A 16940-nucleotide genomic window follows, 5' to 3' on the forward strand; every position below is an offset into this window, starting at 1 on the left:
TTATTTATTTATTTATTTATATAGCACCATCAATGTACATGGTGCTGTAGAAAGTAAAACAATAAAATAGCAAAACCCTGCTGCATAGGCTTACATTCTAATAAAATCATAATAAAACAATAAGAAGGGGAAGAGAATGCACCAAACAGGCACAGGGTAGAGTAAAACTAACAGTATAAAAGTCAGAACAATCTTAACTCTTTGCTCAATGCAAGATGCAACAACAGTATCTCTGAAAAATCACCATCTAGCCTCTGCTGTGGGCACAATTTTTGGCCTGTAATAAAAGAGGATGTGTAACTCTGTCTCAGCACCATAGCATGAAACCTAGACACCTGGAACTTGCCATGCCTGCTAAGGGGACTCTAGGGGTGTTTCACTTGATGATTATTTTGGTTTTTAAGAATTAATTTACATGTGTCCATGTAGCTGAAGCCTGTAGTAACACCTTCAGCAACTATGGGTAGAACGTCCCTAACAAACCCATAGTTTTGCAGTCTATACAGTTTGAAGCTAGGGGTTCTATGCTTCCCATATTCTGTGGGGCAGCCCCTCTCCCCACTTCAAAGGAATGGAATGAACAAACCCCTCTCTCAGGCAGGTGCCATGCTTAGAGGTGCCAGTGGGCATAGCTTCACTTAGATGGGGTAAGCAGAGTGTGTCCATCGCTGGCAGCTCTAAGTCGATTGAAAGCTTTACTGGTTCAAACTAAGGGCTATTCCAGCCTGTACGAAGCCAAGTCCATTCGCTAGTTCTTAATACAGACGTTTCACAAGCATACAAGTAAATCCTTGCCAAGCTACTCTGGTAGAAATTGCCCTTCAAAAGGGGTTGAGAACCTGGCGCCCTTCCAATGATGTTGGGCTGCAACTCTCATCTTCCCTGCCCAGCTGGCAGGCTGATGGGAGTTGGAGCCCATCATACCTGGAGGGCCACGGATTCCCCACTCCTCTCCTAGAGCAATGGATAAAATGGATACCTCATGTCTAGCAGTAAGGATTTTGTTACAGTGAGATTTAGATTTTAGTCACTGAGCTTCATGAGCAAACAGATGAGATCCAAAATCCTACCTTCTGTTAGTCCTACTGTTCCAATAGGTGGATGACTGAAGACCACTGTAGGGATGTTGGTGTAGTCAAGTTTAGAATCCTTTTTACCTTCAAAAAGCCTGTGTGCCAGTTTCCTTCCAGCCGCGATTGCAACTGTACGAATGATAGGAGGGCATATCACTTAATATAGCAATGTTCTTGTGCATGTAATTTATTGATGGAAGCTGTGCTATGATGTAACACTGCACTCCCAAGAATTCCTAATGGGAAGCTACAGGGTCCCATCGATTCATACGTTATGTCCTCCATGTGAATGCAGCCACAGGATCCCTCCATGTGGGAGGCCTGAGGTTATACAAAACTGGGCCTATATCGAATTTTGTCCTTTCCACTCCCTGTGAGAGGTGGATTGTGCTAGGGAGATTGTAACTTGCCCAAAGCAAGCCGGGGACAGCTCTACGTGGAGGATTTTAGCACATATGAGCCAAGCCATGGGTATTTTTGTATTGTATTTTGTAGCCTGCCTTTAGCCCTTTGGGTGGCAGAAAAATCTCAAAGGGGATAGAATTACTGGGAAAGAATAACAAAAAGCATTAAAATGAGAACCTCCACCAACAGTATCAAAAACATTCTGGAAGACTATAAGAGCAACTTTGCTGGGTCAGATAAAAAGCCTGTCTGGTCCAGCATCCTGCTTTCCACAATAACTAACCTGATGCCTATAGGAAGCCTCACAGCAAGACATGAGAGCAACAGCCCTCACTTGCATGGTTCCCCAACAACTGGTATTCAGAGACTCCCTGCCCCTGAGTTTGTGTGTATGACTAGTAGCCATTTACAGCTACAAGTCAACATTTCCACAGAAATATCCAGCACCCCCTAAGAGCTCTTTGCTGCCAGCTTAGACCGCATCAGCGCACATGTGAAGTTAATATAAATTGATGCACATCAGGGCGTTTTGTTGCCCATTCACACAGCTTCAAGAGATCTTTTGGGGCTAGGAACAAAATAAAAAGTACCAGTCCCAACACAAATCCTCAGAGGACTCTCCATCTTATGTCCCCCCTCTATTGTGAGCACTGTCCATTTGTTCTTATTCTGTGCTTCCATTTTTTAACCAGTTGCCAGTTGTTAAGAGAGTCCATTCTCTTATCTAAGGCCTGTTAAATTTATGCAGAAGGCTTTGGTGAAAGATTTTTGTCAAAAGCTAAACTTTTGTTTTGGTTCAGAATGCACAGATTCCCACACAAATACTTTTTTTTTAACAAAAAAACCTGTTACCTGGTGTAAGAAGGGCTTTCCCACATACATCTCCAACAGCGTAGATTCCCTTCCTGCTGGTATTTTGGAACTCATCAACAATAATGTGACCTACGTCATCTACCCTAATATCCTGGAATTGGAAGGGAAAGTTAAAAGTCAAAGCTGTGGTCCAGGGAAAGGACATCTAAGACAATAGCATTGAAGAATCTTCTGATAAGGCAGGCTATGAACTTTTCTGGGGGGAAATGTGAAATGAAAACAAAGGAAGGCAGGTCTTTTTCAATGACTAGCCAGGCAGTCAGCTGTATTCTTAATATCAGGACCTCTCTCAAATCATTTTTCTTTTTTTAATCTTTTAAATAGCATTTTCCAAGTGTTCAAAACTTTGCACATATTATCTCATTTTAAAAATGTGGGAAGGGAAGCACTGAGAGCTTGTAGTTGGCCTAAAACCAAATGAGTTCATGGATGGATTTGAAGTGGGGACTTACCAGTTATATGAGCTTACAACTAACTAAAGAATTTTATTTGATTAATCATAACGGCTTCAGCTGAATCAGGTTACTAATCTGCCTGCATTAGAATAGTTGTGAAACAACAAGCACAATATAATGGAGCGTGTCTTCTAGCATTCGTTCCTTTGTGAAATAAAAGGGGCGAAACAAGATTAGGGCTGTGCTTTCATAACAGCCCGATTCGACTCAGGGTGCTTCAGGGAATGCTTGCCTCGCCACTGAAGCTGAAGCGAGGTTCGCCCCCCTCGAAGTGGGTCAACTTGCGGGTTCCTGGGCACTGGCTGCACAGCCGGGACCCAGGAAAGCCAGGAGCAAGGCTAACGGACTCCATGCTCCACCCCTTGCTGCCCCCACACCATCCCCTTGCCGCCCCTACGCCACCAACAGGGCTTACCTGCAAACGTGTCGTCCTCCTGAGAGCCAGGCTGCGATTTAAAGTAATCACAGGGGCTCTTTACTTTTAGAACATCTCTAGAGCCTCAAACTATGGCGGCCATAAATGGTCATTTCCACCGTAGTTTGTGGCCATAGAGATATACTAAAAGTAAAGAGCCCCTGTGATTACTTTAAATCACGACCTGGCTCTCAGGGAGGACGCATTTACAGGTAAGTCCCAGCAGCGGTGGCTGCACCGGCCGGCCATAGGGAGCTAGCAGCCAACAGTAGCGGGACGGGGAGGGGAGTGAATCCAATGAACTCACCTGGACTCACAACCAGCCTCATGCTGGCTTTCCAGGGTGGGTGGGTATGGGGGAGCGGCCCTGCACCACCTCGAATTGGCCTAAGGTGCCCCATGGCTTTGGGGTCGATCTGCTTTAGCCTTGGGGTGCCTCGGGCCAACCTGGTGCCGCTCTGGATTCAGGCCAAGGCGGGCTGAACCGCTCCACCTCACCTTGGATTCAGGTATTCAGGCCAAGGTGGTGCACGGCCCTACTTCAGAAGGTGCTTGCCATCTACAGTTTTTATTATTGCTAAGCTAAACTCAACATTACATGAGCAGATTTCTGCTTACACAATGGGAGTTTACCTTTCCATTCCCCCTTGCACAACTCCCAAATCTACTCCAGAATTTTGGTGTGAATTTGATCCACCTGTGATGCCTGCTCCACTGGCGGAAGGATATTATTGGGTACAATCCGCTATTTAAAAAATAATAATGAGCTGCCTGATTAATTAATACAGTTTTTAGTTGAATAAAAGGTGTTTTAAACTGATTAAACACTGCAGCCCTACTCTTAACCATTTCAATATGCCAACTACAATATAATCCTGATTATAAGTGCTGTGCATCAGTATCCCATATGGGTTTAAAGAAACAAAATAATTCTTGCTCACCAGTTGGCCAAGATTTAGCCCCTCTGTGTTTGGCTTTCTACCAATGGCCCACAAGAGACAATCAACATCCTCAATCGTGCTAACTGTGGGTTTCTGATTGGGAGGTGAGGAGGTGACAGTAATCGTCAGCCGTCCCAAAGTTGACTTTGCCACCGATCTGACCTGTTGAAAAACAGGAGACAGCCAAAGAATGAGAGAGCAAGGCAGTACAAAACTCACCGACTACCAAGCGTCCTTGAAAATAAGAAGAATTTTAGGGCTCAAGCCTGTATTGTCTCCTTCAAACTATTTTTGTTATATAGTTTATTTCACAATTTGTTATAAAATCTAAAAATTAAAAACCTCTATGTTACTGAACACCTACTTTCCCCCAACTTAGAGGCATCCCCGTGGGAAATAAAAGAACAGTTTATGTTGTTTAGGATACGAAACTCAGCTTCCTTGGAATTGCTGCATTTGAAGAGAAAGTGGGGGTGGGGGGCAAGGCCTGCTGAATTCTAAAGAAGACCAGGTGGGGTGGGGTGGGGTGGCAAATGCATTTCTGATGTTCAGAGGATGGGATTTGAGTGTCCTGCTTTGCTCCATAGCTCCTAACAATCAAAATTATGCAGAATAGATTATGTAAATGGCACATCAGCAATGTATGCCAGCGGTAGGCACCATGCGCCCCTCCAGATGCTTTGGCTGATGGCCCCCTTGAGCCCCGGTGTGGGGAGTTCTGGGCCCAAAAATCTGCAGGACCACAAGTTGCCCACCCATGACTTACGTCAGCTAGTTTCTCTCTTTAAAAAAACATGAGACTTCGTCTCTGCTAGCCTGTGTCTAATTTGATTGGCTTTCTCCAAGTTTTTGTGTCTGCCTAAATTAAAATGTACGCCCATTAAGCAGGATCTATTTTATGTGTTCTCTCCAGTGCCTAGTTGATGTTTTAGACACTTTATAATTAATAATAATGATAATAATTCAAGTTGCAGAATTTAGCTTTTCTTGCTACAGAAATTGTGACTTTGACATGGATTTTTTATTATTATTATTTTGTGAGTGTAGAGCCTTGATAAGAAGAATTGGCTGCATTCTTCCAAATGTAACAACCAAAAGATAATCGGAGCTCTCTGCTTTTTGTTATTCCCTTGAAGGATGGCCACAGAATCCACCAAAGTAATTTCCAGAGAGGTAACCGCGTTAGCCTGCTGCAGCAAAAACACCAAAGAGCCTTGTGGCAGTTTAAGGACTAACAAATGTATTACAGCTTAAGCTTTTGTGGACTGCATCTCACTTCTACAGATGCATGAAATGGTATCCTGTGTTCCAAGTGTATATATCAAGGATAGCAAATCGCCAGCTAGCAGGCCAAGTTTAGCCCCACGAGGCCTCAGGTGAGGCCCCTACCGACAGTCGCCCCCCTTAGAAAGGGAAGCAGCTCAGTCATTTTGCTCCTCCAGTGCCTTCCCTTCCCCATGTAGAGTTGGTGATGGAGGAGTGAAGCCTGCTGAGTCCACTTTGCTTGTTCTCCCATGGAGCATGCAAACAAGGAGTGAAGCTGATGCCTCTGTGAAGTGAACCTCCCTCCACCCAGGCTTTCCCTGACCACTCCATGAATAAGGTGCCAGGGACCCAATGATATCAGGGACATAGCTCTGCGCTTGACGTCACGGATGGGGACACACCTCCTGATGTCATCCGACCCACAGGAGGGATCGAGGGCAAGTCAGCCCCCAGACACAAAAACGTTCCCCACCCCTGGTATGTATACACATATGGTTGGAGGATAATAAACAGTGAATTCAGAGGGAAGTGAAATGTAGAAAGTATAGACGGTAATAACCAAACTATGTAAACTACTGCATACCTTCATTGGTTACAACAGGCTGAATCACCTAACAATACTGTGAATTTATATTGATCCAGGAAGAGAAACCTGTCCTTTCACAGGGTCTATCCTCCTACCCCGCCCCCCAAATCCACACATACAGTTCTGTAGTAACCTAGAGGCTTTCCTCACGACCATCTAAGGCCTTAGCTAGACCTAAGGTTTATCCTGGGATCATCCCTGTTCATGTACTTGCCACACAGGATATCCCGGGAGCAGGCAGGGCAAACCCCAGGACGATCCCGGAATAAACCTTAGGACTAGCTAAGGCCTCAGTCTCAAAGAATACTTCCACCACCATACTAATCAGTGCACCAACACACAACTGCCATCGCCCCAGCACAACTCTGGACAGCACGCCAACACACAACCACACATGCCCTCAATGCTACAGGAAGATGAATTCTGCACGTACCCCTCCAGGGAGTCCTAACTTTGGACTGAATTTTTACCCAGAATGCTTCTGGAGCTGCGCCCAAGCTGAGGTAATCAGCAAAAAGTATTGTTTACCGCGCAGAACGTGATGCTTTCCATCGCCTCAAAAACAATACTGATACCAAAAAGTAAAGAGGTCAACAGAGAAGCCACTTTTGTCATCGTGAATAAGTTGGACTATGTACAAGCGGCCGAGAAGCATCTCTCCAACACCACATTTTACCGGCCCCTGTCCTTCGGTCCCACTAAAGAATACCAGAAGGAACTGCTCAACCTGATGATGGAATTTTCCACAAATGTCCGGGACCAAATCTACATGGACAGACAATCTCAAGAGCCTCGATCAGGCATCTTTTTACTACCCAAGATACGCAACCCTGGGTACTCCATTGTTTAAGACATTTGGACTATCACAGTTGGGGTGTTTGTTGATATGGAATCCATTCTCTGGCTATATGCCACCAATACTCCACATTACATATGCGATATCACCGACTTCTTCAGGAAACTACAATCTCCCAGAAAACTCCATCCTAGCTACTACGGATATGGCAGCCCTTTACACCCAACTTCCTCTACGAAGATGGACTACAAGCCCTGCTGGTGATGCTAAGCATTTTTAGCCACTACGTTTACTCACAATTACTTCCGCTCTGGAGAGAACATATCTCTTTAGATCAATGGCACTGCCATGAGTACTTGTATTGCTCCACTTGTATAGGGGCTTCACACTGTACCAACATCTTCATGGCTGAATTAAAACAATGCTTTCTTTGCTCCTGTACCCACAAGCCTCTCCTCCGCTGTTGATTCGTTGATGGCACCCGTAATGGTGCACACGGCTTTTGCCTCTGTGCAGCAATTCCCTTCCCAGGCCAGTTGCTCATAGTTTGCACTGAACCACAGGACGAAGTATTTTCTGTTCTGTTTTGTTGATATACACAATAAAGGGGGGGGGGCAGTGGGAATAATGCTTAACCAAAAAACTAACTCTAGCAGGCCTACCTAGAGATTAGCTGGCAGAACAATACAAAACCAGTGGCAAACAATCAAGCTTACGTCTATAACATTCAAAGCCACCAAGGTAGGGAGAAGGAAGGAGTAGTTAGGTAATACCTGTGCATGTTTCCAGACTTCTACACCACCATGCTCCAGCTCCTGAGTGCAGTTTGAACTGATCATTGAATCGAAATTTCTCAGCACCTGTATGGAAAATTCGTCAATCAGACTGCAGTCACACTGCTCACCCACACAAAAATTATGACATCTGACACTCTTTAGAGTTAGTGCAGCACAGTGACTTAAGACGGAGCCATAAACTTGGAAGTCCCTTGGTTCATGGCAGCAGCTTGATCTAAGCCTACAAAGCCACTGTTCTTGTATTACAGTCTCGTCCCCCGCCCTACACATCTGCGATAAGTGGATTATAACACTGACCTCCTTACGTGAAGCAATTTAAATACTTAGCACTGTACACTGTTTCTTGTCCTATTGCATTCCTAAGGCCAGCTAAAGCCTGTATTTTCACACAATCCTGGTTCTATAGCAATGAAATGTCTTTTTAGTTAAAAACAACAATTACATCACACATCTCTCTGCTTTGGTCTACAACAAAGAAGGAACCTGGCCAAAGGTTTGAATTTCAAATCACCATGCAGATTTCAGTTCCACAAGAAATAAATAGGGATGCAACATCAATTGATTAACCAACTCAACAATTAATTTTTTTACCCCCAGTTGAAATACTGAGACTGATTTATCAGTGCTTGGCCCCACATTATCCAGCAAGCAGAAAGAAAAGGTTAAGCCCTTCATAGAATCATAGAACAGCAGAGTTGGAAGGGGCCTACAAGGCCATCGAGACCAATCCCCTGCTCAATGCAGGAATCCACCCTAAAGCATCCCTGACAGATGGTTGTCCGGCTGCCTCTTGAAGGCCTCTAGTGTGGGAGGCATTGCAGGCCTCCTCTTTGCACAGTGCTGACTGATGCTAAATTTTATTTATTTATTTATTTATTTATTTATTTATTTATCCATCGTGCCTGGGTCCAGCTCCAGCTGAGAGCGCCCTCCCTCCTGCTGCCAACTGCCACTGCTGAACTTTGCAACTAAGAATGTAGTGCCTGAATTTGCTTTGCTTTTCCCCCTCCTCCTCCTCCCTCCCAATCCCCTTTCCTTTTGTGTCATGTCTTTTAGATTGTAAGCCTGTGGGCAGGGACTGTCAAGAAATATTTTTGTGAGCCACCGTGAGAGCTTTTTTTGGATGAATGGCGGGATAAAAATACTTAAATAAATAAATAAATAAATTTAAAACATTTTAAACCAAAGAATTGCAGCAGCTGACTGCAATGGGGAAGGCTCTCACTAGCCCAACCCAGTGTCATCCAGATATTTTGGACTGCAACTCTCATTAGCCTCAGCCAGATGTCCTATAGTCAGGGTGATGGGATGTGTAGTCCAAAATTTCTGGAGGGTGCCAGAGCTGCCCTAGCCAGCAAATACACCACTGAGGCAGCAGCTGTTGCCTGGAGGACTCAGCACCCTGAACCAGCCAGCACTAGGAAGTGCTGTGTTTTGTAGCAGGTGGGCTCTGGATGTATTGTGAGGAGCTTGAAAGGAAGATGAGATGTGCAGCCTCCTCACAGGGATTTGAGGCTGAAGTCCTACTTGCAGCTTTGGAGAACCAAATAAGTTCCTTGGGGGTGGGGTGGGGGGTGGGGAGGCTAGAGAGGCTCCGGTCAACTGGCAGATCAGCCTGTCTCTTCTTGCACCTGGGGACTCAGCAGCAGCGTATAGCAATAGGAGGGAATCTGATGGAACCTCCACGAACAGAGGCACTCTATAACTCCAGTTGTGCATCTCCACAAAGAGACCCCTGTCGCTCTCAAGGAAGGAAGGAAACAAGATACACTCATACAAGTATTGCATCCATCATTATTATTATTATTATTATTATTATTATTATTATTATTATTATTATTATTATTATTTTTCATGTGAAATCCTGGCGGCAGAATGATAGCTAAATGTTGCAACCACGTCTTTTATTTTTGTTCTACTGCTCCAAGTGCTGAATACATTTTCCTTCCATAAACAGAATAGAGTTTCTGGCCACCCCTTCCCCTCTATAGCCCTCTTGCATGTCCTGAAAGTCCTCTCCTGTGAGCCAGGCCACTATTTCCTTCTCTTATCTTTTCTGGAAAGCATATTTAGCATTTTTAAAATGTCAATTTTCACTACAAATCTAGAATTTGTATTCAAGTTTAATCAACCAGCCAACCAGGATTTATTTTATCAAGTGACAGTGCTAGTAATTACCTCTCCATTCACTCTTCTAGAGGTATGCAATGACTATATACTTTCACAATAAGCCCAGATCAGAGACTGGTTATTAGAGAAGGCTTAACAGTCTCTTGCTGGCCTCTTCTGAAATGCGCAGGTGCTTCTGGAAGCTCATATGAGAAATGGCATGATCACATATATGCTGTTAACATATAGGGGTAAGCGTGAGAAAATGAGTTGCCAAGGCCACACAGTTGCCTTTATGGCTAAATGGGGATCTGAACTTGTTTTCCCCATGTCTATACACAACACTCCAGCTACTTCACCCCACTGGCTCTGACAATCACAACCATGCCGCAGAGGATGCAGACAAGTTGGAGGGGGTTCAGAAGAAGTCAACGAGGATGATCAGGGGTCTGGAAACAAAGCCATATGAGAAGAGACTGAAAGAACTGGACATGTTTAGCCTTGAGAAGAGAAGACTGAGGGGAGACATGATAGCACTCTTCTAATATTTAGAGCAGTATGACAATGGAACCAGTTACCTAGGGAGGTGGTGGGCTCTCCCACACTAGAGGCATTCAAGAGGCAGCTGGACAACCCTCTGTCAGGGATGCTTTAGGGTGGATTCCTGCATTGAGCAGGGGGGTGGACTCGATGGCCTTATAGTCCCCTTCCAACTCTACTATTCTATGATTCTACGAGTACAGTTTGAAGCAGAAGGAATGTAACGAAAAGCAGGTGTGGAGAAAGGAAAATACATACCAGAACAAGCAATGCATTCATAGATAAACATAGAGGGGCCCAAGTATGACCAGCAGATGCTTTTTAGAATCTGGAGACAGTTTGAGCTTGGTTAAAAAAGAGAGAGAGAGAGAAAAGGTCTAGCCTATGGCAAAAATTATTAACCTGGAACTGCTGTATTTTAGTGATTTCTGCTAGATCTAGACACTTTTTAAACATAAAATTCAACTCTTGAGAGTTTCTAGGTTTTATAAAGCAAGAAAGGTATGTGTAATGCTGCCTCTTGATGACCCACTTCTGGGTAAACATTGATGTAAACTTAAGATGTACTGCTTGCTCCTTTCTATATACTCCACACATACAATGACAGTGCAAACTTGATAAAAATCAGTGTTTGCTTGTTGCAATGATAGGGCCCGTTTGCACGTAACCATGGCATATTGTGAGTTACTTCACCCATGCTTTGCCGGTCACATGCCCTGCATGTCCAATGACCATTTTGAATATGCAATCACTGATTGTCCTGATCAGAGGTTAATCCGTAATATGCGAACCCAGACACTATGCATTAATCGTGGGTTAAACAACCCACAGTTAACCTATGAATTGATTGTAGGCTAACTGTGGGTCATTTAACCATGATTAACTTATAGTGTCCAGGTTTGTACATCATGAAATACCGATTGGGCCAATTGAAGGTTGCATATTCAAAACGTCAGTGACATGCAGCCCCAGTAAATCATGGGTTAATTTTCCACCATTACAGGCAAACTAGGCCATAGTGTTACTCAGAAACGTGACACACTAGGAGCAGGAAATCGGGTCAGCAGTTTGCTACCTTACCTGACAAATTAGTGCCAGAGAATACATTTTTGCCAACAAACCCTAGTGCTGCTTTTACCATCAGTCACCAGCTCAACATACCCCACATGTAAGTTAGAAGAATGAAAAGCCAGTGACTGTGCCTTACCTTATCGTAACGTATAAGCAAGGACGTCTTTGAGCCCAAGGTTGCAAGGATGCCCGCTATCTCTACAGCTATGTACCCAGCGCCAACAACAACACTACGCCTAAGAGAAGAAATAATGGATTTTGAGGCATCTCTCTCTCATGCACAGAGTTCTAGACAGGCATTTAATGTTTCAAAGTGGAGGGCCTGAGGCCTCCTAGATGTTGTTGGGCTCCACCTCCCATTGGCCCCAACCTGGCCAATGGTCAGGGATGATGGGAGCTACAGTCCAAGACATCTGGGGGGGCACAGTTTCCCCATGTGATTTAAACCCCACCTGCCCTTCACAACCTCTTTGTTACCCTGCGAAAGAGGCGGCCATTTTTTCTGCCTCTTTTGCTGGAACGTTGAGAAGCTTGGAGAAATTTCTCAGGGTGCAGGGCTTCAGTGGTGACTTTACTGGAAGGAGATGGCCGGGGGGTGGGGGAGTGCTCTTTCTTTTACTAGCTCCCCCTGTTCTGTCCTTGAAGCCTCTCTCTGGCTACTTTAGGTTCTTGGAAAGCCTCCTAGAAGACTTAGCCAGGACTTCATCCCGTGGGGCTACTGCCTAAGTGCCTGAAAGCTGAGAGAGGCATTTTGGTTTTGCTTTGTTATGAAGAGTCATTTTAACAACAACAACAACAAGACGATGACCTCTCTCAGCTTTCAACCGCTCTGCAGGCAGCAGCACTCTAAAGCCCCAAGGGAGGAAGCCCTAACTAAGTCATAGAATCATAGAATCGCAGAGTTGGAAGGGGCCTATAAGGCCATCGAGTCCAACCCCCTGCTCAATGCAGGAATCCACCCTAAAGCATCCCTGACAGAGGGTTGTCCTCTAGGAGGCTTTCCAAGATGCTCAAGCAGTTAGAGAGGCGGCAAGGTCATAAGAAGGAGGGCAGAGATGGTAAAAGAAAGAACAAACACAGATGCCTCATAGTAAGGGAAGCCCTGAAGCCCTGCAACCAGAGGAATTTCTCCACAATTATCAGCCCTTCCCACAATTTTTAGGTGCAATATTTTTTTGCACGCCCACCCCCCACCCCCATGAATGGCCCAAAATAAATTGGTCAAAAAATTTGGCACAGTGCTAATTTATACAATTCCATGGCGCAACCCTACTTGGAATACTGGACAGGGTTGCTCTCCCTAAAGGATCGGGTCCGTAGTTTGGGGGTGCTCTTGGATCCGGAACTGTCACTTGAGGCACAGGTGAACTCAGTGGCAAAGAGCACCTTTTATCAGCTTAGGCTGATATACCAACTGCACCCTTATCTGGACAGAGATAGCCTAGCTACAGTTATCCATGCTCTGATAACCTATCGTTTGGATTACTGCAATGCGTTATATGTGGGGCTGCCTTTGAAAACGGTCCAGAAACTTCAACTGGTACAAAACAGGGCAGCACGGTTACTAACAGGGACTGGCCGACGAGATCATATCACGCCAGTCTTTTTCCAGCTTCATTGGCTGCCAGTCCAGGCCCAGGCCCGATTCAAAGTGCTGGTATTAACATTTAGAACCCTAAACGGTTTGGGGCCAGGTTATTTGAAGGAATGCCTCCTCCCATATGTACCTGCCCAGACCTTACGATCATCCACAGGGGCCCTTCTCCGTGAGCCCCTGCCAAAAGTGAGGCAGGTGGCTACTAGGAGGAGGGCTTTCTCCGCTGTGGCACCCCGGCTGTGGACCAAGCTTCCCAGAGAAGTCCGCCTGGCACCTACACTGTACTGCTTTCGTCGCCAGCTGAAGACCATTTTATTCTCTCAGTATTTTAACACTTAATTTTAACATAAATTTAAATTTTACTGTTCTAACTCTGTATTTTAATCTTATATCAATTTCTGCTGCCTGGTTTTATCCTGGTTGTGCTTTTTATACTGTATTTTGTATTTGTGTTTTTAGACTGTTGGTTATTATGGTTTTGGTCTTTGTGAACCGCCCAGAGAGCTTCGGCTATAGGGCGATATAGAAATGTAATAAATAAATAAATAAATAAAGTTCTGGTTGCTGCATCTCAAAAACACTCTGTAGAGGTGGAAAAGACCAACCAAAGTAATTGGGGGTGCGTGGTTGGAGTAACTCTCCTACAAGGAATAATGTCAACATATGAGGCTATTTGGTTTAGGGGGGAAAGTCTAGTAAGGTGGGGCATCACAGAGGTATATACAATTATGTCTAATGTGGATGATAATCATAATTAACTAGAAAACATGGGGTCAACTCAATGAAGGTGGCAGGAGATTCAAGGTGGAAAAAAGGAAGTACTTCACACAGTACATGATTGAACTATGAAATTTGCTACCACTCAATGTGGTGATGGCCACCAACTGGGATGGTTTTAAATAGGGATCAGACAAATGCATGAAGGTTAACGCTAGTAATGGCTACTAGTCACAATGGCTATATGCTACCTCTGGTATCAAAGGCAGCCACTGGGGAGCAACAGACGACTTACAGCTAGATTTTTGCTGCATTGATTTAGGAGCCGCCCTCCCACCACCACCAGGTTTGCCAAATGTTTCTCCAACACATAAACAATGCAAATACCCTTCCACGTAAATTGCAAACACCTTCTTGTGAGTGAGACACTAGAAATTGGAGGAGCAAGGGAAGGGGGCGGAGTTTGCCCTATTGTTGATTCTAAATGGAGATTTCACAGGTGTCAGGTGTGCCAAAGTAGTTTGCCCAATACCTTCATGCAAGTCAGACATGAGGACTGTACACCAAGCCTCATGCTGACTGCTCCCAGTCCAAACTGCAGGTCAGGGACTAGAAGGATTCCATGATGGTGTCATCCCAAAGAACAACTGTTAGGTAAAGAAGCCTAAACTACTTGCTATCTCTTTTTATGGCACAACCTTCTGCTTTCTCAGAAATAGTGCCTACGAGGTTCAATACTCCCAGGTAAGTGTGCATAGGACTGCAGCCATAACTAGATACTTAAACTATCTTCCATAAAAAATAGTGGACCTTATTGAACAATGAAAGGTACAAACAACATTCTCATCCAGCTACAGTACTGGCTAGTCCTGAAGAAGCTCATCAGGGCTGACAAGATGGCAAATGGAACAGTAACTGCAGTAACTAGACTGGTTTCTCTGCCTATTCAGACTTCACATTTGAGGAGGGGCATATATATATATATGACAACAGCATGTTCTATTCACAAAATAAGTTCCATTACAATGTAGCAAATCATAAACAGGCTCACACTAGAATGGCCAAAATTGATTGCAACTTACCTGGGCAACTCTTCAAGTTCAAAGAAGCCATCACTAGTAATTCCCAAGTTTGCCCCTGAAAAGCAATGAGACACTGCCCTGAATATTCATTTGATTTATAACTAAATGGATCAAACTCATGCAAACATTCAACTTTTCTGACAACTCATTCCTTAAATATGGGATGACCTCACAAACTACATTTTAAAGTATACAGCTAAAAACGAAATACAAAAGAGACTAATATGTGTATCATCTAGGTACATTCATCAGAGAGTCTGGATTGGTACCATCTCCCCATCAAGTGTAGACTTGGTGGCAAAATTAGGTTTGCCTTCAAACAAGGGGAAGGCAGTAGTATAAGGAATTAATATTATATCAGGAGTAATTATTATTGAAAAATGACGATTATATCATGAGTACTTTTTATGCACAGTTTTGTTAGGAACCAGTAGTGCACCAATTAGATATATTTGTATATTTGTAAATAAATAAGGTTTATTACTACTGTCTATCACTATATGTATATTGCGTAGTTGCGTGCCTTGGGCACTTTTGTATATATTAAATATAAAATTAGGTTTGCCACTATGTAATGGGAGGAATGGCCTTGCTAGTAGATTTACTGACCATATCAAAAACCAAGCCTATAGTAACAAGTACTACTGGGACAAAGTTACCTTTGGGAACGACAGCATGGAGATGTACACTATGTCAAGAGCTGCATGACTGATAATTTAAGAAACTTGCAGAAATAAATGGATCATGAACAAGAACCACTATGAATTCTCAATGAATTGCAGAAATAGCAATAGCGTACTAAGGACATGACGTTACTTCCCCTGCCCAGACCACCATGACACCAGGCAGCCCCAAATCCACTTGCCTGCTCGCTAGGGACAAGCACCTCTAATGAGAAGGATGCTCCAAAGCTCACATCTCCTCTCCTTGAGCAGGGACATGCACACTCATAGGTGTGAGAAGGTAAGAAGGTAAGAGCAGATTCTCCTTCTCTGTTTATTTGCTCTAAAAAACAGAGAAATCCATGCCTCTCCCCGTGTGTGTATGTGTGTTTGTCAGTAAGGGAGAGGGTAGGACAGGATTTTGTTTATTTTTTTCTTACATTCTCGACACCCCAAATTAAATTAGAGAAATCTGTGATTCTCCCCCAAACCTCTGCTCATACCAGAAAACTTGAGGGAGGTAAAAGGGTCTGCTGCAAGCATGAATAAGAGGCTGGCTAGTAAGTCATCAATATTGTGGACCCACTATCCAAGGCATAAACAGAAATTAGCAACAGCTGGCAACTTCAGTGGCCTGTCATACCTACAAGGCCTCACTTCCCTCCTCAGAACCCACCATTTGTATAATGCCTTTATCCTAACCCAATGGTGGGGAACTTTTTTCAATCAGTGGGCCAAATTCCAATATGGGAAAAGCCTCAGAATCACATTCCATACATGGGTGGGGCACAAATGTGATTCCTAATTATTTTAAACCTATTCAGAAGCAAACAGGACATGTCTTTTCATGTCCACTCAGAAGTAAGCAGGACTGAATTCTTCAGTTTCAACAAATACCAAGCCTCTACACATCTACTGAGGAGAATGCACGAGCATCAGGTTTATTCAGAAACAGGGAAATCCTCTGCATGTCTGCTCACAAGTAAGCAAGGTAAGCCTATGCAGGACAAGCCTCAGAAGTAAGGAGGCCTGAATGATTCAGCACCTTTGCCCCCAAGCCCTGCCCCCCTTCCCTGGCAGGTAAAAGCTCTTATCTCTAGTCAACAGCTGATTGAAGCTAGGAGCTTTCTGCTGCTGGGGGGAGGGCCTAGGGAACAAGCTGGAGGGACGGATGGGGAAACCCTGCAGATTGTATCTGGCCTATAGGCCAGAGGTTCCTTGTGCCTGGCTTAACCCCTAAGAGCCCCCATCCCCAAATGAAATGTACATGTAACAGCATTTGCCCCCTCTCCTTTTCTTCCTGTCACTTTTTTGTCTCCTCCCACTGTCAAAATTTAGGTTGCATAAACAGGAATGGCTGTAGGAGTTTTCTGCTATGGGTGAAAGCTCTGCTTACTCACACCTTTGCTCCTCAAAGAAATCTGTTCCTGGCTACAAAATGAATGTAAATTATAACAACTCCCCTGTGTTTCAGGCAAACTATCCATTTTATTTTTCTTTATTCCCCCCCTCCCCCCACAAGCAGCTGCACGCTTATCTATCTGCTTGGAGAAGG

General features: G+C 44.3%; 1 protein-coding gene across 1 annotated transcript in view; it reads right to left on the reverse strand.

The window, feature by feature from the left end:
- The window catches only part of GSR (glutathione-disulfide reductase), a 32608-nt gene that overhangs the window by 940 nt on the left and 14728 nt on the right, over positions 1–16940 (reverse strand). The window contains exons 6-11 of the mRNA XM_063129035.1: positions 14724–14778; positions 11464–11563; positions 7584–7670; positions 4163–4324; positions 2331–2442; positions 1071–1202 (exon numbers count right to left, since the gene is read on the reverse strand). Coding sequence (XP_062985105.1) covers positions 1071–1202; positions 2331–2442; positions 4163–4324; positions 7584–7670; positions 11464–11563; positions 14724–14778 — 648 coding nt within the window. The remainder of the gene's footprint in view (positions 1–1070; positions 1203–2330; positions 2443–4162; positions 4325–7583; positions 7671–11463; positions 11564–14723; positions 14779–16940) is intronic.

This window comes from Elgaria multicarinata, chromosome 6 (genome assembly GCF_023053635.1).
Source record: "Elgaria multicarinata webbii isolate HBS135686 ecotype San Diego chromosome 6, rElgMul1.1.pri, whole genome shotgun sequence".
In the NCBI taxonomy this organism is placed as follows: Eukaryota; Metazoa; Chordata; class Lepidosauria; order Squamata; family Anguidae; genus Elgaria; species Elgaria multicarinata.